Source organism: Pleurodeles waltl, chromosome 3_1 (genome assembly GCF_031143425.1).
Source record: "Pleurodeles waltl isolate 20211129_DDA chromosome 3_1, aPleWal1.hap1.20221129, whole genome shotgun sequence".
NCBI classification, from domain to species: domain Eukaryota; kingdom Metazoa; phylum Chordata; class Amphibia; order Caudata; family Salamandridae; genus Pleurodeles; species Pleurodeles waltl.
In genome coordinates, this window is record NC_090440.1 from 667173995 (window position 1) to 667201005 (window position 27011).

Below are 27011 nucleotides of genomic sequence, written 5' to 3' on the forward strand. Positions count from 1 at the left end.
TCAGGAGGTTGCTTCTTAGTCACTGCATAACACATTTTAATGCAGAGTATGACCCATCTGGAGATCGTTGTCTTCTGCACTGCCCGACCCTTCTTCGCACCCACGTAACCAACAAAGAGTTGGTCATCCACCCAGATCTCCCCTGTAAGACCAAAGTAGGACACCAATGCTCTTTTTGGGTCCAGGCGGTGGAGTCTCTCCTCTTCCTTAGAGGGATGTGGGGTGTAAAAAGTAGGCAAGCTGATGGTTTGCCCTACATGAAAGGGCATAACCACTTTCAGCTGAAGGGAGGCCCTAGTTCCAAGCACCACTTTGTCGGGATAGATGGAAAGATAGGGTGGCTTAGATGGCAATGCCTGCAGCTCACTCACCCTGCAGGCAGATGTAATGGCCACAAGGAAGGCTGTTTTCAAAGTGAGACGCAGGACAGGACACTTGTGCAGAGGCTTGAAAGGAGCGCACATCAAAAATGTCAAAACCAAATTCAAATCCAATTGGGACACAATGAATTGGGATGGAGGAAACATAAGAGTAAGGCATTTAAGGAACCTATTAACAATAGGGCATTTAACCCCTTCGCTATCAGGCCTTTTCCCCCCTCCTGTGCCACGCCTTTTTTTGGTTAATTGGGGCAGTTTGCGCTTAGGCACTCAAAGTTTTGTCCAGGTAAGCTACCTACGCCAAATTTGCCTCCTTTTTTTTTTACAACATACTAGGAATTCTAGAGGTACCCAGAGTTTGTTGATTCCCCTGGAGGAGACCAAGAAATTAGCCAAAATACAGCTAGATTTTGTGGGTTTTTTTGTTTGTTTTTTTTAAAGGGAAAAAAGGGCTGCAGAAGAAAACTTGTGTTTTTTCCCTGCAAATGGCATCAACCAATGGTTTGCAGTGCTAAAATCACTATTGTCCCAGCTTTCAGGCACAGGCAGACTTGAATCAGAAAACCACATTTTGCAACTCAATTTTGGCATTTTACTGGGACATACCCCATTTTTTATATTTTTTGTGCAGTCAGCTTCCTTCCACTTAGTGACAGAAATTGGTGTGAAAACCAATGCTGGATCCCAGACAGCTAAACATTTCTGAAAAGTAAACAAAATTCTGAATTCAGCAAGGGGTCATTTGTGTAGATCCTTCAATGTTTTCCTACAGAAATTAAAAGCTAAAATAAAAAAATATATATAGAACTTGAGGTGAAAAAAAGAGCCAGTTCTGTTCACTTTTTCTTCTATAACTTTTTTCAGCTATGGCAGATTTTTTAAAGCAATACACCGTTACGTCTGCTGGACTCTTCTGGTTGCTCGATATATAGGGCTTGTAGCTTCATCAAGAACCCTAGGCATCCAGAGCCAATAAAGGAGCTGCACCTTGCTATGGATTTTCATTGTATACCAGGTATACAGCAATTCATTTGGTGAAATATAAAGAGTGAAAAATAGGTATCAAGGAAACCTTTTTATTTCCAAAATGGCCACAAGATAAGGTGTTGAGAAGCAGAGGTTATTTGCACAACTCTGTATTCCGGGGTCCCCATACTAGCATGTGAATTACAGGGCATTTCTCTAACAGATGTCTTTTTTTTTTTTTTTTTTTTTTTTTTTTTTACACACTATCTTACATTTGGAAGGAAAAAAGTTAGAGAAAGACAAGGAGCAATAACACTTGTTCTCCTAGTCTGTGTTCCCCCAAGTCTCCCAATGAAAATAGTACCTCACTTGCGTGAGTAGGCCTAATGCTCGCGACAGGAAACGCAACATGGACACATCACATTTTTACATTGCAAGCTGATGTGTTTTTTGGAAAGTGCCTAGCTGTGGATTTTGGCCACTCGCTCAGCTGGCACCTAGGGAAACCTACCAAACCTGTGCATTTTTTAAAACTAGACACCTAGCGGAATCCAGGATGGGGTGACTTGTGGGGCTCTCACCAGGTTCTGTTACCCAGGATCCTTTGCAAACCTCAAAATGTGGTTTAAAAAATAAAAAAATTAAAAAAAAACATTTTCCTCACATTTCGGCGATAGAAAGTTCTGGAATCTGAGAGAAGCCACAAATGTCCTTCCACCAAGCATTCCCCAAAGTCTCCCGATAAAAATGGTACCTCACTCGTGTGGGTAGGCCTAGTGCCCACAACAGGAAATGCCCCAAAACACAGTGTGGACACATCAAATTTTCCCAAGGAAACTGACCTGTTTTTTTCAAAGTGCCTAGCTGTGGATTTTGGCTTCTAGCTCAGCCGGCACCCAGGGAAACCTACCAAACCTGTGCATTTTTTAAAACTAGACACCTATGGAAATTCAGAATGAGGTGACTTGTGGGGCTCTCACCAGGTTCTGTTACCCAGAATCCTTTGCAAACCTCAAAAGTTGGCAACAAAAATACTTTTTCCTCACATTTCGGTGATAGAAAGTTCTGGAATCTAAGAGGAACCACACATTTCCTTCCACCTAGTATTCCCCCAAGTCTCCAGATAAAAATGGTCTATCTCACTTGTGTGCGCAGGCCTAGTACCTGCAACAGGAAATGCCCCAAAACACAACATGGACACATCACATTTTTCCAAAGAAAACTGACCTGTTTTTTGCAAAGTGCCTAGCTGTGGATTTTGGCCTCTAGCTCATCTGGCACCTAGGAAACCCTAGCAAGCCTGGACACTTCTGAATACTAGACACCTGGGTTTTTGGACCTGAGCTCAGCAGCCATCTATGGAAACCTACCAAACCCAGAAATTTCTGAAAACGAGACACCCAAGGGAGTCAAGGGAGGTGCGACTTGCGTGGATGCCCCAGTGTTTTCTTACCCAAAATCCTCAAATGTAGATTAAAAAAATAAATAAAAATCCCCACATTTCTGTGTGGCATCACCACACCAGCACAAATTTTCTACCAACCAACGTTGCCCTCAGTCTCCCAATGAAAATGATAACTAATTTGTGTAGGTGGGCCAAGTGCCTGTGACAGGGAAGAGCCAAAAACAGGTCGAAATGGGGAGCCAAAGCAGGTCCAAAAGGGCAGTTTGAAGAAAGAAAAAAAAAAAACGTTTTTAGGCTGACAAGTGGGGCAGGATATTTATTGATACAGATGCGTCAATGCTGGGTGGTAGGAATTTTGTGGATTCCTATAGATTCCGGAAGATTCCATCACATAAATGTGGCTTAAATGTGTGATTTTAAGCTACGTTGGAGGTTTGCAGGGCATTGTGGGTAAGAAAATGGTGCAGGGTGCATGTGAAACACACCACCCTGGACTCACCCAGATGTTTAGTTTTCAGATGTGTCTAGGTCTCGTAGATTTTTCTACATGGCAGCATCCCAAAGTCCAAAAAGTGCATCCCTCACCATTCCAAGTGGGACTAGTTTGAGAGTTAGACAAGCTCTCATGGCCCCCAAAAAAATCAAATGTCCTCTTGCTTGCTGTTGGGATAAGATCTCCATCTGTAAAAAACAGATATCAAAAACTCCCTGGTGCAAAGTGGTTTCTGCCCCCAAAGGGAGCAGTAAATGGGCTAAAAATAAATGTGCCCCATAGGGAGCAACCCTTGCCTAAAAGGGGGTCGCTCCCCTTTCGTGAAATTGACGTGACAAAAATAAAAAAAAATCCCTGGTGTCTAGTGGCTTCTGGGGGCAGATCGACCTAAAGAAAAGGCCTAATTAAAAAATGCCCCCCTTGGGGCAGGGCCCTTGCCCGACAGGGCCGCTCCACTTATTCATAACAAAAAAAAAACCACACACAACATCCCTGGTGTCTAGTGGGCATTCCTGCAGCCTAATCGCTATGCGATTGGGCTGCAGGAATGCTCAGAAAGACATGAAAGGAAAGGCCTTTCCTTTCACGTCTCTCTGCCCGCCCCGCCCCCGATCGGAAGAGAAATGTTAGCACTTCTCTTCCGATCGCACTGGAAGCTTGTCCTCGTGGGGGGTGGGAGGTTAAGCGATTCCCCTTCCATCCCTGCTCGGAGGAGGGGGGGGGGGGCTCTTGATGGGAGCGCTATAGCAATCCCATGTGGGCCTGGTGCAGGACGTTACGTCCAAGGCACTGAAAGGGTTAAACAGACGGTTGATCAGGCAACCTTAAAAAAGCAGAGATTGGAGACAAAAACTTGAGTGTGCCCATAGCAGAGCCCTCAGAGAGAGGGGCAGAAAGGAGGGTCAATAGACTTGTCTGTGCACCATGCCACAAATTTCATCCAACAGCAGGCATATATGATTTTGGTGGAGGGACGGCTGGCTGCCAAGACTAGATGAGGCTCCCATTTTTCTGTTTTTATCGATTTATACATATAAATACAGACAGAAAACAGTGTATTTCCTGTCTGTATTTATTTTTAAAGTGGAAAGAAAAGGAAAGTTGGATTTCTTGTAGGTAAGTCTCCATGTGGTCTTTTGTGATTTCCAGGACAACCACTGAGCAGATAGTATGGGAAGTTTACACAAAAAAACAAAAAACACAGGTTGGGTTTTGTCTAAATACAAGCGTATGTTAACATATATTTGTATTATAATGCTGATATTTACCTATGGGTGTAGTGTTTTGCTGTATTTAGCTGCTTAATTTGCTAAAACACGACCAGCAGCAAAGTATTAGTGCATGATTATCAGTTAAATAAATGTGGAAATATACCATTTAATGACTCCATTTATTGTCAAAACAAAACATAAATATGGTTAAATACAGATGGAAATGTTAAAAAAGAAATACCATAAAACCGGAAGCCCTAATTACAATACACAAATTTGGGCGGAAGGTCAAAAGCTGTCAACTGCTGCCACTCAATCCTCACGCAAAAAGGCGAAGAATGGACAGGTTTGGGTGTCGAACACTTCCCCTGCTGCTGCGACAAAAGATCCTCCCGAAGAGGCAGTCTGATCGAAGGATCAATGGCCATGCTCAGGATACTAGACTCTTCGTGCCCAGTCGGGAGTCACAAGGATTACGTGGGCCCAGTCGTTTTGATCTTCTTGAGAACTCTGGGCAGAAGGAGGCCTGAGTTCCACCCGAAACAAAAGTATTGTAGAGCAATTGCACCTTGGAAACTCCAACATGAAATACTGCTGACATTGCACATTCTCTGCAGAGGCCAACAGAGCTAAACAAGGCTCTCCCCAATTCTGAAAGAGACCTTGCTCCACCTCCAGATGGAGACGCCATTTGTTATCAACTAAGCATTGTCGGCTGAGTTTGTCCGCTCTGATGTTCAGAAAACCCACCAGATGTTGAACCACCAGGGAAATACCATGTTGTTCCAGTCATGTCCAGAGGCGCAGAGCTTCCTGAAAAAAGGGTCCAGGAGCCCACCCCATCCTGCATGTAGCAGTGCCACATGGCAGTGGTGCTGTCCTTGAACACCTGTGCTACCTTCCCTTTTAGAGAGGGAAGAAATACTTTCAATGCTAATCTGATCACCCTGAGCTCCAACAGGTTGTGAAGTCCAGACTCTGCCGTAGACCAGATGCCTCTGATCTTCACCTCCCCATCGTGGATGACCCATACCAAGAGTGACACATCTGTCACTACTGTCAGATCTGGTTGAGGAAGGGAGAGGGAACTCCCTCTGACCCAATCGCGATTCATGCAGTTCCCTCTGAGATCTTGACCATGTTGGTGAGATTCCCCTGATGCTGCACTCACTGGAACTTCAGGTTGCACTGCTGAGCCCACATTTTCCACCAGGCATGTGGCACCAGCAGGATGCAGGAGGCCATGAGGCCCAGAAGCCTCAGAGTAATTCTCACCAAAATCCAGGATAGAGCCAGAAACATTGGCATCATAGCCTGAATATCCTGGACTCGCCACTCGGGAGGATAAGTCCAAAACTGCACTGTATCCAGAACAGCTCAGAGAAAATGGAGCATCTGAGAGGGAGTCAGGTGTGATTTTGGCATGTTTATAGTGAACCCCAGAGAATTCAGGCGGTCCGCTGTAGTCTGGAGGAGGGAGACGACGGCCTGGGGTGAGCCCGCCTTCAACAGCCAGTCGTCATGATAAAGGAAGACAAAACCCTGATCTGCGCAGATGAGCTGAGACCATTGTCATCACTTGGTGAACACCCAAGTGGTGCTGGTGACGCCAAAGGGGAGCATGGTGCTCGTGGCTTACCGTGAACCGCAAGTAATGTCTGGAGGCAGGCAGGACGGAGATATAGAAATATGTGTCCTGCAAGTCCAATGCTACAATCAAGTCTCCTGGGTCCAAGGCAGATAGAACCTGACCCAGAGTGAGAATTCTGAACTTCTTCTTGAGAAAGATATTCAGGGACCGAAGGTCTAGGATAGGGCAGAGGCACTTGTCATTTTTGCGTACCAGAAAGTAGAGAGAATTGCAACCATGACCTACTTCTGGCACAGGAACCCTCTCTCTGGCTCTCTTGGCCAACAGAGCCATAACTTCCTCTTGGAGGCCAAGTGAACCTCCTTCATCTGATTGAAGGATGGTGGTATGGATGGAGGGGCAGTTCGAAGGGGAGGGAGTAGCCCCTATGGACTATCTGCAAAACCCACCTGTCTGACAAGATGGACTGCCAGGGAAGGTGATGACAAATCCTGCCTCCAAATGGTCCCTGGTGGGGAATCGTCAAACTAGGATGGTTTGGAGGCAGCTGCATAGGTGAGGGGTGGATGGGTGGGAGAACTGACCAGACCGTTGGCTTTCTGATCTACAAGAGAGCGATTGATCCCACTTCCCTGGCCACGCAGAGAACTGGTCCCATCAGCATGCCACAACTTCAAACATCAAAGATAGTCTCTCCACCCCATCAGTCCCTCCTACTCACACCCAGCTCATATTAACCTCTGGTAAGAGATCAACTGTGCACCAATCAACATTGCTCACTTCCTGCCACATCAGGGCCCGCCCCAGTAAAGGCCCCGGCCAAGTTTTCGTTCTCACCTCAGCAGTCTTACCTGAAGAGGCACACTAATGGCCATACCTTCCTGTCAGTTCAACTGGTCAATCATTTCTGCCTATGGGGCAAGCTAATATAGAACAGGGTGTGCTCCAGTTATTCCTCTATTTACACAAAAGCAATTGGGTACAGAGTGTCTCCAAACCATGGGTCCAATGCTTATCTTGGCAGGTTTCAGCCAGTGCCATTGTAGCTTTAGATAGATTGTGACACATTAATCAGTAAATGTATCAAATGAGAGAAGGTTGGTGTGCCTAAATGTTCACATCATTTAAAGGTCCGATCAGGTAGCTGTCATAATTTGCTTTTTCTGTTGAGGGACCAGGAACCAAAAGGCAGGTGGTAGGTAAGTGGAATAAACCTCCAGAAAAGTACATCCGCATGTGACATTTTTAATAGATTCAGCAAGATTTGAGGGGTAGATTTCTATGGGATTCAAACCAACCACAGAGAAGAAAGCGGTTGTGGGAGTTGCATGTAGATTCAAAGGAGAAAAGAGAGAAGTACAGCTATAGCCTGCTAAGAACACAAGTGAAACATGAGGGACAGCCAATTAGGGGATCCACATATATAACAGCAGAGACCAGTATTATCAAAAAAATGGCTCAAAGACAGATTTATAAAAGAGTTTTATCATAACTGGACAAGCTGTATCAGTGCAACAATGGTAGGTCTACTAATATACTTCTGACACAAGCAATTAGGGAGAAATCGAATAAACAAGGGGTAAAAGAATTATGGCATGATGCATCCAGGGCAGAACTACATTTAACACAGCAGTCTACCAAGATAGAGCGGGGCTTTGTGGAGCTGAATAATTACCACTGACTTAAGTTCAAAACCTCAGACAAATTCTATTAATGTCAAATGCTTTCCCAACTACTAAGAGCAGCACAAGTCCACCTAGAGCAGTGGAAGACAACATCAATTCGGAAGGCTCAACGATTAAGTTGTCTGAAGTTAAAAGTGCCTAAGGCAAACTCTCACCGGGGTACTGTACATTATGATAGAGCTCTTGTGGTGGAATACAAGGCAGAAATAGAATGCAGAAGAGCAATGTCTTGGGTTATCCAAGTGCTACATTACTATCCACACCAAAACCAATTTGGTTTCATTTGCAGCCGCTCTTGGACTAGATTTCCTTAAGAGTAATCACTCAGACCAAATTTCTAACAGGCAAATAGGTCAAAGTGAATAAACAAATCCCACAAAAGCTAATGGTTCTTAGTTGACACTCTAGTTCTTTAAATGGTGAATGAAGACAGTTCAGCAGCCCCACAATTTATTTTTCCTTAAAGTTAAACAGCAACTGAAGCAGCACTTTAGGTCAGTATGTCGTGGGCCTGATGCTCTACCAACAGCTCCATACTCTTCACATCTGTGCACCAGAATTCCAGCCGGTCCTTCATGCTCTTTATCTGCAAGAGAAGCATTTAGATTCAGGCTAACCAAAAAAAAACATACAATAGGACTGGTCTTTGAAGAAACCAGACAGTAAACACACTAAAGCACACAGTAGGGCTGATCAATGGGAGAATGATGCATTAAGTCACAGAGCAAAACAAGTCAATGGGTGAACCAACCCATATATCAGGCCTCAAAACATCTACTCGCCCACTCGCTATGCCAAGTCATATTTTAGCAGATCAAGCTGTTTTTAGGACATACGTGCCCCTTCTGGCAAGTTGACAAAGAACAGGTGTTCTGTTCAGTTAGAAAGCAAAGTAGCAATAAACACACCTTTAAATCTTATCTTGTCACATTTGCTCTGTGTTCAGAAACAGAGGTCAAAAGTACCAGTTTGTCTTCATTTGATTACTATACCTTCTGACTGAGGAGTTCCAGGATATTGTAAGGTGAACTGTCAGACCTGCTGTACCAAGTGTGAAATGGAAGGCTGAAGGGTGTCAGACATTTCATAACACACAACATTTGAATAACTAAGTCAACTGTACAAACATTTAAAAACATATTTCAGGGGGCGTGGCCAAGATGGCGGCGTGAGCGGACGCGTTTGTCCGTGCTCCGCCGCCCGGGTTGCGTCCATAACTTTGGGCAGAGAGAAAAATATACTGCAAAAGACGGGCAACCTTCCACGGGTCATTTTTAGAGGATACCAGCTTCAATTATACCAGGATCCCTCGGTTCGGACCCTGCAAAGGCGGCATGAGTTTAAGCCCATCACCGAGCACTTACAGGAGCGGGCTGTGTCCTACTCCGGGGCCACCCGTTCCGCCTGGTTTTCCATTGGGAGGATCAGCTTCGTCAGGTGAAATCAATATCAGAGGCTAACCAGATCCTGGGCTTGGAGGAAGCTGCCCCGGATTCGAAGTTGGGTTCAATCGGCTACAACCACCCGCGCTGGCGGAGGAAAGAAAGAAGAAAGAAACAGCAACGCCCAACTGTGTTAGAGCAGATCTCGGAGCGCCAGTCGGCAGTGAGGCAGCTGGGACAAGGGCCTAAACGAAGAGTGTTGGGGGGCCCGCTGGTTGGCTGGGGGCCGCTTGCCGCGGTCTGGTTATGGCAGAGGGGGGTCCGGTCGGCGGAGCAGGCGGACTTGGTGGAGGAGCACGTGTGGTTCTACAGCCCAGTTGAGACTTTTACCTCTTAGGATGTGTGAGAGAGGACTTTTTTGGTATGAGCACCCGTTATGCATTTTGGTTATCTGTTTGAATGCTCCCCTGCGAGCCTGGTCACGGATGATTTCGGCGGCTCATCTATGTGAGCCGGAGCGATCGCGCTGCTGCTCTGGATCCTGCCCCCTCCGTGGAGCTCCTCCCTACCTGAGCAACTGTTTCCCTATACGGTATGACAGTTAGGTGTCTTAGTTTAAATGTCCGTGGGCTGAATAATCCCACTAAGCGATTCTGTCAGGCCTGGAGAAATCTGGGCTTATTGCAGGATTCACATTTATTACATAAGGACACATATCGCATGCGCTCAAGGTGGTTCCCTAGGCAGATTTGGTCTTCAGCAACTACAAAGCATGCATGGGTGGCGATGGAATGGTTTCTTACCTGTAACTCCAGTTCTCTCGTAGGGGTATTTCCATGATAGTCATAAGCACTGAATAGTTCCGCGCGCCTGCGGGGACCCCGGAGCACTGATGTGAAGTATATTCTTAAGTGCAAACACCAGCCATTTGAAGAAAAGGTCTGTCAAAAAAACACTTAAGAATAACATTGTGCAGCCTATGTGAACAGCTACACAGGCCAAATTGTTGAAAAGAAAATCAATAGTAGTGTAAATTCATGTTCAAACACCTATTTATTCTAGAAATGTAATAACAAATACATTCTCATACTTTATTTACACCTCTGATGAGAATCAAACAATGCAGGGCAGTGTAGCCCATAGGCTGCCATTATACAGAATGTAAATAGAGCTGTGCCTTTAAGAAAGCAAAGTCTCCCTGTATCCCATCATGCACAGCAACAGGCAGTTGCCTCAGTTCTTTTTGAAGGCTTTTAACCTGGAACAAGCTTTGTTGGAGTACCAACATCAACCATATTTATGGCAACTTTTTCTATGTGAACTCCACCGGGGAGGAGGGAGGGTTGCTTAGGACTATCATGGAAATACCCCTACGAGAGAACTGGAGTTACAGGTAAGAAACCATTCCTTCTCTCGTAGGGGATTTCCATGTATAGTCATAAGCACTGAATAGAGTAGCAAGCCCATCCCCATAACCGCGGTGGAGCAGACAGAAAAAATAGTGCCAAAACACTAAAGTTATGCAAATAAGTTCTTAAGCAAGGCCTGTCCAACCTGTGCATCCGCCCTAGCGTCTGTATCAAGGCAGTAATGCTGAGTAAAGGTATGGACAGACTTCCAAGTGGCAGCCTTGCATATTTCTGCCAAAGGTATATTTCTCATTAAGGCTGTAGTAGCTGCCTTCCCTCTAGTAGAGTGGGCTTTTGGCCTACCACCGAGGGACTTGTTCGCTAACTGATAACATAACATTATACATGAAACAATCCACCTGGATAGTGATTGCTTAGACGTGCCCAACCCTGTTCTAAGTGGGCCATAGTTAACAAAAAGCTGTTGTGATTTACGTAAGCATTTTGTCCTGTCCAAGTAAAATTTCAAAACCCTCTTTACATCTAGAGAGTGCAGCGTTCTCTCAGCAGGAGTAGCTGGATTTTGAAAGAAAGTTGGAAGTGAAATGGTTTGATTCACATGAAAATCGGAGACGACTTTCGGTAAAAATTTTGGATGAGTTCTCATTACCACTTTTGCAGAATGAAAAAACGTGTAGGGTTCCTGAGAGCAAAGGGCTTGGATTTCACTGACCCTACGCGCTGAAGTGATTGCCACCAGAAAAGCAGTTTTCCATGTGAGATGTTGAAGCGATGCCTTATGTATTGGCTCGAATGGAGGTAGCATCAGGCGCGATAGGACAACATTCAATTCCCATGGAGGAGACGGCCTTCTAATGGGGGGAAAAACCTTTTTTAAACCCTCCAGGAAGTCTTTAATAATTGGGATTCGAAAAAAGGAAGGTTGTGATGGGCTCTTCCTGTATGCTGTTAGAGCCGCCAAATGTACCTTTATTGATGATAATTGTAAGCCCGATTTTGCCAATGTTAGGAGGTATGGCAGAATAGACTCTTCTCCACAGGATATCGGGTCAATGTTGTTGTCTAAACACCACACACAAAATCTCTTCCACTTGCTTGCATAAGTGGATCGTGTGGAAGGGCGCTTCGCTTCTCTCAGGATTTCCATACAGTCCTGAGGTAAGTTCAAGTGTCCATATTGCACTAGCTCAGGAGCCATGCTGCCAAACTCAGTGATGAGAGGTTGGGATGAGATATCTGCCCTCCGAACTTCGTGAGCAGGTCCGGACGATAAGGGAGCCTGATGTGTGGTTTGAGTGACCGGTGAAGAAGGTCTGGGAACCACCATTGTCGTGGCCATTCCGGAGCAATCAGGATCATTTTGGACTGAGCATTGGATAACTTCTGGAGGACCGCCGGAATCGGGGGAAGCGGTGGAAAGGCGTAAAGAAATGCTCCTGACCAGCTTATCCACAGGGCATTCCCCAGTGTCCCTGGATGGTAATATCTGGAGGCGAAGTTTTGGCATTTTTTGTTTTCTGGGGTTGCGAACAGGTCTATAGAGGGGGAACCCCATAGTGCGAAAATGGAATGAACGACGTCGTTGTGTAGAACCCACTCGTGGTTCTCGTCCATTACTCGGCTGAGAGCATCCGCTTGCACATTCTGGATGCCCGGCAGGTGAGTTGCTACTAGCGACATGTTCCTGGCTAGAAGCCAATGCCAGATTGTCTGAGCCTCCCTGGATAAAATCCTGGACCTGGTGCCTCCTTGTTTGTTTACATAGTACAAGGTGGCCACGTTGTCCGTCTGAAGAAGGAGATTTTCCGCTCTCAGAGAGGGAAGGAAAGCTTTGAGCGCAAGGTGGACCGCTCGAAGTTCCAGCAGGTTGATGTGATAGAGACTCTCTTTCTGTGACCACTTGCCTTGGACTCGAAGATGTCCCATGTGCGCTCCCCATCCGAGCAGTGACGCATCTGTTACGATGGTTTGAGCTGGAGGCGGTCGTTGGAACGGAATCCCCACCAAGAGATTGTCGGGTAGACACCACCACTTGAGGGACTGTAAGGCGTGGGGAGAAAGGAGGACTTTGTTCTCCCATTCGTTCATTAGTTGACTCCATTGATCCTCCAGGTTTTCCTGTAATGGTCTCATATGGAGGCGAGCATTGGGAACAAGATGGATACAAGACGCCATCGAGCCCAGGAGGGAAGCTATTACTCTTGCAGTGGTCTGTGGAGCCTCTTGCAGTTGTTTGCACTTTTGGAGAATCGATAATCGTCGTTCCTCCGAAGGAAAGACCTTTCCTAGATTTGTATCTATAATGGCTCCTAAGTAATGCAACCTCTGAACCGGTGTTGCTGTGGATTTCAGGAGATTTACTTGAAGACCGAGTTTCTGTAACAGCTGTAGAGTCCATTTGAAATGTTGTTGCGTCTCTAGATAACTGGAGGCCTTTATGAGCCAATCGTCTAGATAGGGGTAGACAAAAATTTGATGCTTCCTCAAATGGGCGGCTACCACCGCCATGCATTTGGAAAAAGTCCTCGGCGCTGATTTTAGGCCGAAGGGCAGAACCGCAAATTGGTAATGATGTTTTCCGACGGTGAACCTTAAGAATTTTCGATGTTTCTTGGCCACCGGAATATGAAAATAAGCGTCGCAAAGGTCTACTGCACAGAGCCAGTCGCCCTGACGAAGATGTGGGTAAATTTGGTGCAAGGATAGCATCCTGAATTTCTCTTTGCGAATCCACTTGTTTGCTGTCCTTAGGTCTAAAATGGGACGAAACTCTTGCTTGTCTTTTTTTGGCACAAGGAAATACCTCGAATGAATCCCCTTCCCTTGCTGGCTGATCGGGACGGGTTCTATGGCTCTTTTTTGCAATAGGATGGTGACTTCTAACTGAAGAGCTTCGAGGTGTCGGTTGGTTGTTTTGGGTGGAACAGATGGTGGAGGACTGGTGAATCTGAGAACGTAACCATGTCTCACAATATTCAAAACCCAGGCGTCTGATGTGATGCGTAGCCACTCGTCCAGATGATTTGAGATACTTCCCCCTACCGGAGTGGGTAACGGAGGAGGGGGAAGCGAAGATTCAGGGCTTAGACGCGGGCATCTGTCGAGGTGTCTGGGTCGGAGGTGTTGAACGACCCCTTGTCGACCTTCTGGAGAAGCCCCTCTGATGCTGCTGCTGCTGCTGTTGCTGAGGGCGTGAAGACGTCCAATGTGGAGACTGATACCTGTGGGTGAACAGTCTTCTTTGATATGGACGGAATCCTTTTCGCTGTTCTTTAGGTCGCTCCATGCCTACCGCTTTCAGGGTATCCAGCTCCGACTTCATTCTGGCCATCTCGTCATCGGCATGAGAGCCGAACAAAGTGGAGCCTGAGAAAGGTAGGTTCTGTATCCTCTGCTGTGCTTCGGGTTTAAGCGATGTAAGCCGCAGCCATGCATGTCTCCTGAGCGCTATACCATGAGCATAGTTATGTGCGGATAGTGTTGAAGAATCCGCCGCAGCACTTATAATCTGGTTAGAAACCATAGCTCCCTCGCTCACGACCTCTAGGAAATCTTCCCTTTTGTCCCTAAGGAGATGCTCTGCGAACTGCAGTATAGAGTCCCAGAGGGATCGATCATATCTCCCTAATAAAGCAGTGGCACTGGCTGATTTCATGGTGATGGATGCCGTCGAGCATACTTTTCTTCCTGCAGCATCGATCTTTCTGCTCTCTTTGTCTGGAGGAGCAGAGGAAGACGGTGACGTCGAATGCGATTTCTTCGCTGCCACTATAACTACCGAGTCTGGTACTGGGTCCGACCTCAAGAATAGAGGATCTTGCTCTGGTGGACGGTACTTTTTAATGAGTCTGGAAGGAGCAGACTTTGTTGTAGCCGGCGTGAGAAAAATGTCCATTGCTGGCTCAATAAGACCCGGAACCAGTGGAAGTAAAGGTCGTGAAGATGTCTTTTGATGCAAGGTCTCAAAGATCACTGATGTCGATGGGGCCGGAGCTGCTAGCGGGATATTCAGCTTGGTTGCCCCTCTCACTAAGACCTCCTGAAATGTGTTGACATCATCTATGGGGGACACTCTTGGGGACGGTGAGTCCGATAAGGTTGGAGAGTAGTCCCGTGTGGACGATGAAGAATGTCCATGATTGCCTAGAGGTAGATGTACGCCTCGACGAATATCCAGAACGCCCTGCAGATCGCGTTGGAGTCCTCGGAACAGGCTCTGGAGGAGGCGCCGGAAGAGGAGCCGTAGGTGTTACCGGCGTCTGTGGTAACGGCGACTGCCTTTGCGAGAGCTGTGGCGATGCTGGAAGTAGGATAAGCGAGGCCGAGGATTCCGAGGTTGTATAAACCCTTCTAGGCCTCTTAGATGGTCTTCTCGACGTCGAAGCACTCCTAGACGTCGAACTGCAGTGACGGCGAGTGCCTCTAGACGTCGACTCGTCTCGCCACTGAGAACCTCTCGACGACGACCCTCGACGTCGGTGCAGTGACGGTGAACGCCTCCGACGGCGAACACTCTCTCTCGACGGCGATCTCCCTCGCCGTGTCGACGGCGAGCCCGACTCGGATCTCCTTGGCGTGGACTGTGTTCGCCGTGTCGACGGCGACCCAGATCCTCTCGACGTCGGGTGTCTTCGCCGCCTCGACGGCGAAATAGCTGTCGACGGCGAACGATGTCTTTTTCTCGCCGGCGAACCACTCCTCGACGGCGAACATGTTGGCGCCGTTCCCTGCTTCGACGTCGACGCTCTCGACGTCGTCGGAGATCTATGTCGTTTTTCAGCAGGTCTGGAAGGAGTCATGGAGGAAACAGGTTGAGCCCTGGTAGAAGCCTGACCTTCTCCTCGCTCTGTAGTGGAATGGCCACTTTTTCTCCTGTCCTCTCTCGCCTGAAGTCGGATCTTCTCTCTATCACGAAGGGTTCTTCTAGAGAAGGTTTTACAAATGTCACACGACTCCGGTTTGTGGCTGGATGGAAGACAAATTATACAGACCCTATGTGGATCTGTTTTAGCCTTCTTTCTGCCACAAGAAGGACATTTATCAAAAAGTGGAGGCATTTCTAACTAGAAAAACCTCAAAATTCTGTCAGAATTTAACAGAAATCAGTAGAAAATGATCACTCAAAGGTAAAAACGTCGAGTGAAAATGAAATTCAGAAGATATTTCAATGAATTTCTGTCACAAAAAGCTTTGTGAGGTAGAGCTCAATGCTTCAGGGTCCTGTCAGCAGGAGCCGGAAAAAAGAACTGAGGCAACTGCCTGTTGCTGTGCATGATGGGATACAGGAAGACTTTGCTTTCTTAAAGGCACAGCTCTATTTACATTCTGTATAATGGCAGCCTATGGGCTACACTGCCCTGCATTGTTTGATTCTCATCAGAGGTGTAAATAAAGTATGAGAATGTATTTGTTATTACATTTCTAGAATAAATAGGTGTTTGAACATGAATTTACACTACTATTGATTTTCTTTTCAACAATTTGGCCTGTGTAGCTGTTCACATAGGCTGCACAACGTTATTCTTAAGTGTTTTTTTGACAGACCTTTTCTTCAAACGGCTGGTGTTTGCACTTAAGAATATACTTCACATCAGTGCTCCGGGGTCCCCGCAGGCGCGCGGAACTATTCAGTGCTTATGACTATACATGGAAATCCCCTACGAGAGAAATTGCTTTCCAGGACCTTTTCTGGGGAGATAATAGGGAAGGTACATGAAGTACAGGGCAGGTTCCTGGCCATCAGAATAGGACTCGGAGCCTTTTCTTTCACCATTGCTTCTCTTTATGCGCCAAATGTCCAGCAGGAGGCATTTCTGAGGCAGGCGATCTCCCCAATCCTTAGCTCACCAGATAGAGCTATTTTGGTAGGAGGAGAGTTTAACTTGGTAATGAATAACGAGCTTGACCGCTCGGGCCAACACTTTGGGCGGGAGGGGGCCCTATCGGAGGCGGGGCGTCAGTGGATGGCCGAGTGTGGGTTGGAGGATGTCTGGAGAAAGTTGCATCCTACGCTTAGAGATTATTCCTTTTACTCGGCTGCAACCAAGACGTACGCTCGGCTAGATGTTTTCTTGGCCTCGCAGGAATTTGTCTCCTGGGTTAGAGAGGCCACGATTAATCCCAGAGCCCTAGCTGATCACGCCCCAATTACCATGGAGATTGCTATGGGGGTGGGCCGAGTGAGTACCCTGAGCTGGCGTCTTAGGGATTCCCTACTCCAGAGTGAGACAATGGTAGAGTCACTTCGACGCACAATCATGGACTACCTTAGTTTTAATGATGATGGTGGCTCCTCAACCGAGATAGTATGGGAGGCTATGAAGGCAGTGGTCCGGGGAGAGGTGATGGCACTGTCCGCAAAAGATAATAAGACAAGGCGAGAGATAAGGGAGGAGCTGGAGCAGAGGGTGGCTGCACTGGAGCACTCCCACAAGGCTACTGGCGCGCCTCAAACCTGGCGGGAATTAGAGAAGGTGAGGCAACAGTTGAAGAGGCTGGACTGGGATAGAGCGGAATATGCGATAGCGAGACTTAAACACAAATTTTATGTTGGGAGCAATAGGTGCGGGAAGCTATTGGCACACCGGTTGCGAGCACAGCGTGCAGCGTCTACGATAAAACTGATCCATTCCCCTTATGGAATGAAGGCGGGTACGAGCGATCAGATTGCAGAGGCTTTTGTGGAGTTCTACCGGGGCTTATATGTGGCTGCTGAGGGAGATGCCGCAGCATTGGATCTATTCTTAGAGGGCATAGCAATTACGCCACTCAGTGAGAAGGAGGCGTCGCTGTTGGACCAGCCGATAAGGTTGGAAGAGTTTATATCGGCAATTTCTCAACTTAAACCAGGGAAGTCCCCTGGCCCTGATGGGTTCACGGCCTTATTCTATAAGACTTTCTGCGTGGAACTCGCTCCACATTTGGTGCGCCTTTTCAACTCCTTTCGGACGACAGGAGCTCTGACACAGACTATGCTGGACGCTACTATTGTAGTTATACATAAACCCGGTAAGGACCCTGAGGAGTGTGCCTCATATAGGCCGCTCTTACTCCTGAATATAGATGCCAAGTTATTCACTGGCATTCTTGCTACCCGTCTTAATTTCTATATGCCGGGCCTTAATGATCCGGACCAATCAGGTTTTATACCAAATCGACAATGCGGTGATAATATGAAGCGGCTCCTGCACCCATTGGATAAAACAGATCGCTCCCGCAGAGAGGCGCTTTTCCTCTCTATCAATGCTGAAAAAGCGTTTGATATGGTCCACTGGCCCTATCTCTTAAAGGTGTTGGAGCGATTTGGTCTGGGCCCCATTTTCAGGTCCTGGATCAGTTGCGTATATCGGTCTCCCAGAGCGGCGGTTCGAGTTAATGGGGTGCTCTCCCTGCCCTTCCCGGTGGGACGGGGGACCAGACAGGGTTGCCTGCTTTCTCCCCTTCTATTCGCGCTATATATGGAGCCCTTAGCGCAAAGGTTGCGAGACAGCCCCTTGGTATCTGGTGTGAGGTTCGGTGGAGACCACCATCTTATCACCCTCTATGCAGATGATGTGATCCTAACTTTGGCGGAGCCTGCGACCTCACTGCCAGCGCTTATGGAGATAATAGAGTTCGGTCGGGTCTCGGGATTTCGGGTTAATATGCAGAAGTCGCAGGTCCTTGGTTTGTCGGTCAGACCAGATCATGAGGCAGACCTGAGAGCTAGCTACCCCTTTATCTGGTCGCCCTCGAGTCTCCCCTATTTAGGAGTTGAGCTGGCGACCTCGGCCGCTAAGACAGCAAGCTTAAATTACGCGACGCTGATCCGTGAGGTCCAGCAGGACCTGGAATCATGGGGGAGGCATAAACTATCTTGGCTGGGTAGAGTGGCGGCGGTGAAGATGAAAATGTTGCCGCGCATCCTTTACGTGTTTCAAGTGCTTCCGCTGAATCCGCCCCCTAGAATGATAGTTACCATTCAGACAGTGATTTTGAAGTTTATATGGGAGGGGCGGCCGGCGCGGCTGTCACAACGGGTTCTGTATCGATCCAAGAGTGGGGGAGGTTTGGCGATCCCTTGCCTTCAGCGATATTTTCAGGCGACCCAGCTGCGCTTTCTACTGGAGTGGAATCGCCCGCTCACTGAGAAACACTGGTGCTTCATGGACCAGGCAGTAGCGGGCTCACATATATGGAATGAGCCTTGGCTCCGACGCGGCATAGGGCTGCTGGACTCTATTCCTCCCCAGTCACAGGGGTTACGATGCGGACATGGGATACAGTGGCTGTTAGGTCTGGATTAACATCCTTTCCATCCCCCAATGACCCCCATAGGAGCAAACCCTGACTTTTAGCCTGGACTCCGACTGGAGGGTTTGACACGTTGGTACGAGGGGGGCTGCAAAAGGGTGGGAGGTCTCTTTGACGAACAGGGGGTCCTGTCCTTTGAACAGATGAGGGAAGCGTACGGCTTAACAGAGGCAGATAGATTGAGGTATTATCAGATTCGGCACTGGGCGATGCAGCCGGCGAATAAAGCGTTAATAGATAGGCCTCTCACACCATTCGAGAAATGGCTCCTGTTAAAGAAGGATGATAGAGGAGTCATCTCAGAACTTTATCGGCTTTTGCAGGGGGAACAGCGCCCACCAAGGACCAGAGGACAGATGCGTTGGGAGAGGGAGTTGGAGAGGGAGTTCTCAGACGAGAAATGGGAAAGTATTTTCTACAGAATACATCACACAGCCTATAACGCAGCGGGACGCAAACATCATATAAGGTGGCCTCCTATTGGTACTAAACTCCGGCGCATATTCACACATGGGACCCTGGTAAATCTGACTTATGCTGGAGGGGGTGCCGTTACACGGGTACACTTGTGCACCTGCTGTGGCGCTGTCCCAAACTTCATCGCTACTGGGAGGGCATAATAGAGGAGATTGACATGGCATTCCACACAAAGCTCCCCAGATTTCCATCATACATCTTGCTGGGGCTGCCTAATCCACTTACTTTTCCCTTGAGGTCGTTGAGGGGGGAGACAGATGGCCCTGGCACTTAACGCAGCCTTACAGCTGATCCTGACCATGTGGGGTACGAATAGGGTCCCGACACACAATGCGTGGCTCCAGAAGCTTTGGTTTATACTTGCCATGGAGAAACTCACATTGGCTTCGCAGCAGCGGGTGGGTGAACTGAGTGAACTATGGAAGCCATTTCTGCAGAGTTTACGGAGTTGACATGTCCAGCGTACTTGAGAGTCTTGAGGCTAACCTGAACTTTGACTAGAATGTGCACTGAGAGATTTCAATGGGCTGTGATGTGGCGGGAGGAGAGTTGGAGTGGGAGGGAGATGGTAGGTTGACGCGGTCGCTGGAGGGGAGCATTGTTAAAGTGTTTTATTTAATTGTATGTTTGTTTGGTTTTCATAAACGGGACTCGCAGTCTGAAGGATCTCCTGTTGGGCTCTGCTTGTTGAGTCTATTGTCAAGAAGAGATTTGTAGCGAGGTTCTTTCAGCCAGAACTAGAGCCTAGTCTGGAAGACTTCTGCTAGTGGATATAGAGCGTCTACAGCGGAGATGTACACTATGTATCGTACTGCGATGTACTGTGCTTATATTTTGTATTTGCATGTCTTAGTGTTTAAAATAATAATAAACAGATTTGATCTGTAAATAATATTTCAGTAGCTGTGAAAGTGATTCTGTGAGATGAAAAAAATATTTTAATAGAATGAAAACTAATCAAAACACTTTACTTGGTGATGTGCAAATGATAAATGTTTTCTGAAACCCAGTTTTCAAAGATTATTGTCAATACACTATACAGGGAGTGCAGAATTATCAGGCAAGTTGTATTTTTGAGGATTAATTTTATTATTGAACAACCATGTTCTCAATGAACCCAAAAAACTCATTAATATCAAAGCTGAATATTTTTGGAAGTAGTTTTTAGTTTGTTTTTAGTTTTAGCTATGTTAGGGGGATATCTGTGTGTGCAGGTGACTATTACTGTGCATAATTATTAGGCAACTTAACAAAAAATATATATACCCATTTCAATTATTTATTATTACCAGTGAAACAAATATACATTTCTGACATTCAAAAACAAAACAAAAACAAATCAGTGACCAATATAGCCACCTTTCTTTGCAAGGACACTCAAAAGCCTGCCATCCATGGATTCTGTCAGTGTTTTGATCTGTTCACCATCAACATTGCGTGCAGCAGCAACCACAGCCTCCCAGACACTGTTCAGAGAGGTGTACTGTTTTCCCTCCTTGTAAATCTCACATTTGATGATGGACCACAGGTTCTCAATGGGGTTCAGATCAGGTGAACAAGGCCATGTCATTAGATTTCCTTCTTTTATACCCTTTCTTGCCAGCCACGCTGTGGAGTACTTGGACGCGTGTGATGGAGCATTGTCCTGCATGAAAATCATGTTTTTCTTGAAGGATGCAGACTTCTTCCTGTACCACTGCTTGAAGAAGGTGTCTTCCAGGAACTGGCAGTAGGACTGGGAGTTGAGCTTGACTCCATCCTCAACCCGAAAAGGCCCCACAAGCTCATCTTTGATGATACCAGCCCAAACCAGTACTCCACCTCCACCTTGCTGGCGTCTGAGTCGGACTGGAGCTCTCTGCCCTTTACCAATCCAGCCACGGGCCCATCCATCTGGCCCATCAAGACTCACTCTCATTTCATCAGTCCATAAAACCTTAGAAAAATCAGTCTTGAGATATTTCTTGGCCCAGTCTTGACGTTTCAGCTTGTGTGTCTTGTTCAGTGGTGGTCGTCTTTCAGCCTTTCTTACCTTGGCCATGTCTCTGAGTATTGCACACCTTGTGCTTTTGGGCACTCCAGTGATGTTGCAGCTCTGAAATATGGCCAAACTGGTGGCAAGTGGCATCGTGGCAGCTGCACGCTTGACTTTTCTCAGTTCATGGGCAGTTATTCTGCGCCTTGGTTTTTCCACACGCTTCTTGCGACCCTGTTGACTATTTTGAATGAAACGCTTGATTGTTCGATGATCACGCTTCAGAAGCTTTGCAATTTTAAGAGTGCTGCATCCCTCTGCAAGATATCTCACTATTTTGGACTTTTCTGAGCCTGTCAAGACCTTCTTTTGACCCATTTTGCCAAAGGAAAGGAAGTTGCCTAATAATTATGCACACCTGATATAGGGTGTTGATGTCATTAGACCACACCTCTTCTCATTACAGAGATGCACATCACCTAATATGCTTAATTGGTAGTAGGCTTTCGAGCCTATACAGCTTGGAGTAAGACAACATGCATAAAGAGGATGATGTGGTCAAAATACTCATTTGCCTAATAATTCTGCACTCCCTGTATAGTTTTATCAGTAATGCTGCAAGTTAGTGGGAAGGTTTTGGGACATTTGGAAATTTTCTGTCTGTAAATGACAGTACGCTACTTTATTATGCTTTACTGATATATTTATTAAAAGTGAGTGTTTAAACAAACTGAACAGCACTCCTGATGGCAATGCTATTAGTAAACTAAGAAGAAAGTCATGGATCAAGTGTACCCTATATGTGGCTGGATTCTTATACATGGAGCAAACGTTTAGTCTATGTAATCAAACAGAAGAGTTTTTTTGTACAGCAGAAATGTTAAATTCACATATTTGAAGGTGCATTCATGTGAGAATGAAGGTAAAGATGTGCGGTATCAGGTAGCTCACTAAGATACCACTGTAGATGGAATGTTGTAAGATGGTTCTAACTAAGAATATGGAGAGTGCTGAGAGGCTGAGGCTGAAGTGTCAGTTGCCTGAGCCTCGGTGTGGGTGAGACATTTCTCTATTGGATTAATCAAATAAAGACCATATGAAAGAATCTACCTTTGGAGAGATTACATCTTGACATTGGCGACGAGCATGGACTGGCGGTGAACCCTGATGTTTGCCAACTTCACTGTTGGAAAGAAGAAACATCTCAACACTTTCTTTTTTTTTTTTTTTAAAGGGAAAAAGGAAACTAGAGGAAACTTCATCCAAGATTAAGGTCCTTTGGTCATGAGTAAAACTAGTGATTCTGCGTCAGGTGCACTTCAGAACGCTTTGTCTCACCAATCTAAGGTACTGTGATGCAAGTGTAGGTACTGCAAAATAGATACAGAAGCATGAGCTTAACTTTAGGACTCGTCAGTCTTTTGTACGTGCATATGTAAATGCACACTTTGTAAACTGTGGAGTTGCTGACCGGGGCAAGTTTCGTGAGTTGATTCATTTCACCGCTATCACCATGGCGGCTGTTTATTACTTGACGCTCTCACATTTCCATGTCACCAGAGCAACCGTTTATTACTTGACGCTCTTGTGACTCACCGTGTCTTGGTTGTTGCCGAGTGCACTGATGCTCTGGTGGCTCATTGTGCCTTTGTTGTTGCTGTGTGTAGATTCCGCGTGACTCCAGGTCTTTGTCCAATGCCAACTTCAGTCAGCTTCTCTGGTGATGTCTCCACGCTACTGGCACGCACGGAAGTAGCACAGTGACTTGCACACTCTTTCGAGGGGAGGGGGGGGGGCAGAACTATACGCAGCACACGCATGGGTGCATGACGTTGAACTGGTCAGTGATGCACGCACACTCTCTCCATGAAGACAGGATCGTGATTTTAGGTCGCACGGACATGCACTGGAGTCGCGCTAGGAAAAGGTGTGACATGACAAATGTGCACTCAACCGCACCACACCGTGCACATTTCTACATTGAATCAGTGCCGTGCACACTTTTCGGATCTTCATTAATTGACTGTACATATAGAAGTTTAGGCAGGCGATGTAGAAACTCAGCCAGTGATCAAGTCAATAAATGAAAACATTGAAACAAAGAATACTCGGTGGCAGGAGGAATTTAAGGAAGTATTCACGGATAAGTTAGGATGCCTGACAAACTATGTCCACAAAATTGTTCTCAAAGAGGGTGTTAAACCTGTTGTGTGTAAAGCCCGCAATATTCTTATAGCTTTACGAAGTTCTTTGTTGGATGAACTTATCAAGTTGAAGGATGAGGGTATTATTGTTGAGACTGAAGCTACGGAGTGGTTATCTCCTTTTGTTCTAGTTTGCAAGGCCTCTGGAGAATTAAGGCTTTGTGTGGATCTGAGGTGTCTTAACAAGTGTGTAGCAGCAGACAAGTATCCCCTTCCAAATATAACTGAGATGCTAACTTTATTGGAGGGAGCAAAGATTTTCTCAACCCTGGATCTTAGAGCAGCATATCACCAAATAATGTTAGATGACGCATCTATGAAGTTAACATCCTTTATTCCGTTTGGTAACTTCAAGTTCACAAGGTTACCATTCGGTTTAAATTCGGCAGCCTCTGTCTTTTAAATGGTTATGGAAGACGTTTTAAATGGGGTGAGAGGAATTACAATTTATCAAGATGATGTATTAGTCTTTGGGTCATCTCAGGAAGAGCATGATGATAGGGTTTGGCAAGTACTTACCAGATTAAGGAATAGAGGTTTGACACGAGAGAATAAATGTTGGTTCAACCTATCTGAGAATGACTATCTAGGACATAAGCTCAATGGTGAATGAGTTAGACCTAAGGATCTATTAGTCAGGTGTATAGTAGACCTCCCTTCACCCAAAAGCAGATATGATCTGGTGACTTTCTTTGGGATGGCGGAGTATTACAACAAGTTTGTAGCCAGACTAGCGACTCATACTCACACCATAAGAGAATTGTTGAAAAGGGGACCAAATTTATATGGTTTGATAGTTGTGAGAATGACTTTCGTGATATCAAAAAGGCATTATGTGATACGCCTTTGTTGAAAAGCTTTGATAGCAACAGATTATCCATCTTGGTCACTGAGGTAAGTAATAAGGGTCTTGGAGAAGTTTTGAAACAAGTGAATGAGGGACAGGAGTAAACTATTATGTTCCTTTCTGGAGCTCTGGTGCGACCTGAGAAACACTACTCGGTTATTGAAAAAGAGGCTCTATGCATTTACTGGGCAGTAAGTGATTGTTTTGGGTGGGTCTCGAGTGATAATGTCTGTAAGACAAGAGTCCAGCCTATAGTGTTGAGAGGTTTGCTGGTGAGGGCATGGCAAGAAGTGGCATTGGATTTCTTGGGATCGGTAACCTGCAGGTCTGGTCAGTCCTATGTGATGGTCCTGGTTGACCTCTATTCCAGGTGGCCGGAAATTCACATAACACACTCCACTGAGATGAGAAATGTGACAGTTTCTGGATGAGGTATATTGTAGGGAAGGTTTACCTGTAGGTTTGTTGATGGACAACGGAGTTCATTTAATCTCAAAAGAAATGTAGACATTTTTAATCACTAATTGTATTAAACACAAAAGATGCTCTCTATATCATCCAGAAACCAATTGAATGGTAGAGAGATTTAATGGAGTATTGAAAGAAACCATTCAAAAAGTAAACGCACAAAACGGAGACTGGAAATCGGCAATTTTGGAGACAGTGAAATTATATAGATTGACTCTGCACTCCATCACAGGGAAAATACCTGTTGAGTTGTTCAGAGTACTCAAGGCTGTAACTCTACTGTAATCCGGGAGGATGAGAAATGAAATTGTGGGGGATGCTGCAGGAGAAGCCCCTGGGTTAGATGACTGGAGGTCTTCACAAAACGAAAAGTTAGAGAAAAGAAAACTTAACTTTGATATGAGACATGCAACATCCAAAACCAAAGTTAAAATGGGGGATAATATAAGAATTAAATATCCTCATAAAGTAGGATCTAATAGATTCACCAGGCCTCTTAAAGTAATTAAATTGTTTAAAAATGCTGTCAAACTCGGAGGCAATCGCAGTTGGAATTTGACCAGGGTGGCATTGGTGCCTCTCAATAGAGATTTTACCTGTGCTAGGGACTCTAAGCTCAGTGTCTCACAACCGAGGAGAAGTGGACGTGTGACATCTAGGCCAAAACATTTGTGTGAATTTGTTTGAACCTCAAGTATCCTCTTCATTGCCTTTGTTGCTGTCCAGTGTAAATTCCTTTTATTTTGTATCTCTTTACCATCTTATGCACATTTTTAGGTATTTCTTAATTTGGACTAAAATTTAACATTTCTGTTGGTTGTTCATTTGTTTATATATTGATGGGAAGGTGTGTGGTATTTCGTTTCACACTAAGATACCACTGTAGATAGAATGTTGTAAGATGGTTCTAAACTAATTCTAAACAAAGAATACAGAGAGTGCTGGGAGGCTGAGGCTGAAGGGTCAATTGCCTGGAGCCTTGGTGGGGGTGGGGCATTTCTCTGTTAGATTAGTCTAATAAAGACCATATGAAAGAATCTACATTTGGAGAGATTACATCTTTACAAGATGACTCTGTAAAATAACATTTGTACAATTTGAAACCTGTTTACGGGTCAAGTACATTACCGTTCGGTAGGGTAGATTATTTAAGTTACTCGACCTGCTGGTCTTTTTATGAATATAAATACAACGACAAACAACAGGACCACTCCACGCCTAACATTCAAGCCAAAAGCAAGACACACAGACAAAAAACAACTCCCTAAAGCTATTCTTTATGAGCAAACACCAAAAACTGCTGAGCACATAATTAAAATGTATACATTTAACATCTAGACCAGCATACACAATTCAGCTCCAGGTCAAGATGCTATGTTAATACCCACATAAACTTGGTGGGGACCCAGATTGGCACATTCTGATACAGGTCTGGCACACACTACAAAATATTGTGTTTACATTGATGAAACCTCTGGCTGTCCCCTCGTTTGAGAAAAGAGGAAAGTTCACCTGCTCAGAGTCCTAAATAATACAGGGCTATGGAAAGGTGCATGGTTGGTTACTGCAGCATGACAAATGGGATCAAATTATGAGTGAATCCAGTAGCAAAAAAAGTCAGAGGAAATAAGAGACATGGACCAGCAGCAAATGGTTTTAACTGGTAAATTTGTGAAAACAGGGGAGATAAGTTAAAAAAAAAAAAAAAAAAAAAATGAATAGTCACACTCCAAAATGTTGGTAAAGGCGAGCAGGGTAGCAGCACAGAAGTGGCATCACATTAAAGAAAGAATACTTTGGTTTTTGATGCCGGATTATCGCAAACCAAGTTCCAAAATACTTATTACCCTCATCTACAACAGCTATTCTGTAAGGCTCCATGCTGCTCATATAGCCTTAATTTGGAGATGCCACTTTATGGAAGAGCATTTTACCTGCTGTAGGTCTAGAACACGAGGCTGCACCCAAGTCATGTGCACACGTTTGTCCACCTCATCTATACTGCCTTTCAGCAGGCCAACGGACAGCGCCTTCATCACCAAGAGCTCCACCTGAAACAGGAAGTTGGGGTTTAGAAAGAAAAGGAGGTGGCTTTTGGAATACATTTACATCAAAGTAGAACAGTGTTATTATGATGGTAACTCCATGCAAAAATGCATCCTCTTTAAAGGGAAGCAGTAACAAAAAAAGACAGAAAGCATGCATAGAAAACCACGCACTAAGGCTTCAAAGGCATGGAAAATGACTACTACCAGCAGAAGGGGC

General features: G+C 45.7%; 1 protein-coding gene across 1 annotated transcript in view; it reads right to left on the reverse strand.

Annotated features, from left to right (window-relative positions):
• Window positions 1–7515: 7515 nt before the first annotated feature.
• Window positions 7516–27011, reverse strand: part of PSMD13 (proteasome 26S subunit, non-ATPase 13) — a 157689-nt gene continuing 138193 nt past the window's right edge. Inside the window, exons 12-13 of the mRNA XM_069223211.1 lie at window positions 26681–26797; window positions 7516–8317 (exon numbers count right to left, since the gene is read on the reverse strand). Of these exons, the coding sequence (XP_069079312.1) occupies window positions 8222–8317; window positions 26681–26797 (213 nt within the window). The 3' untranslated portion in view covers window positions 7516–8221. The remainder of the gene's footprint in view (window positions 8318–26680; window positions 26798–27011) is intronic.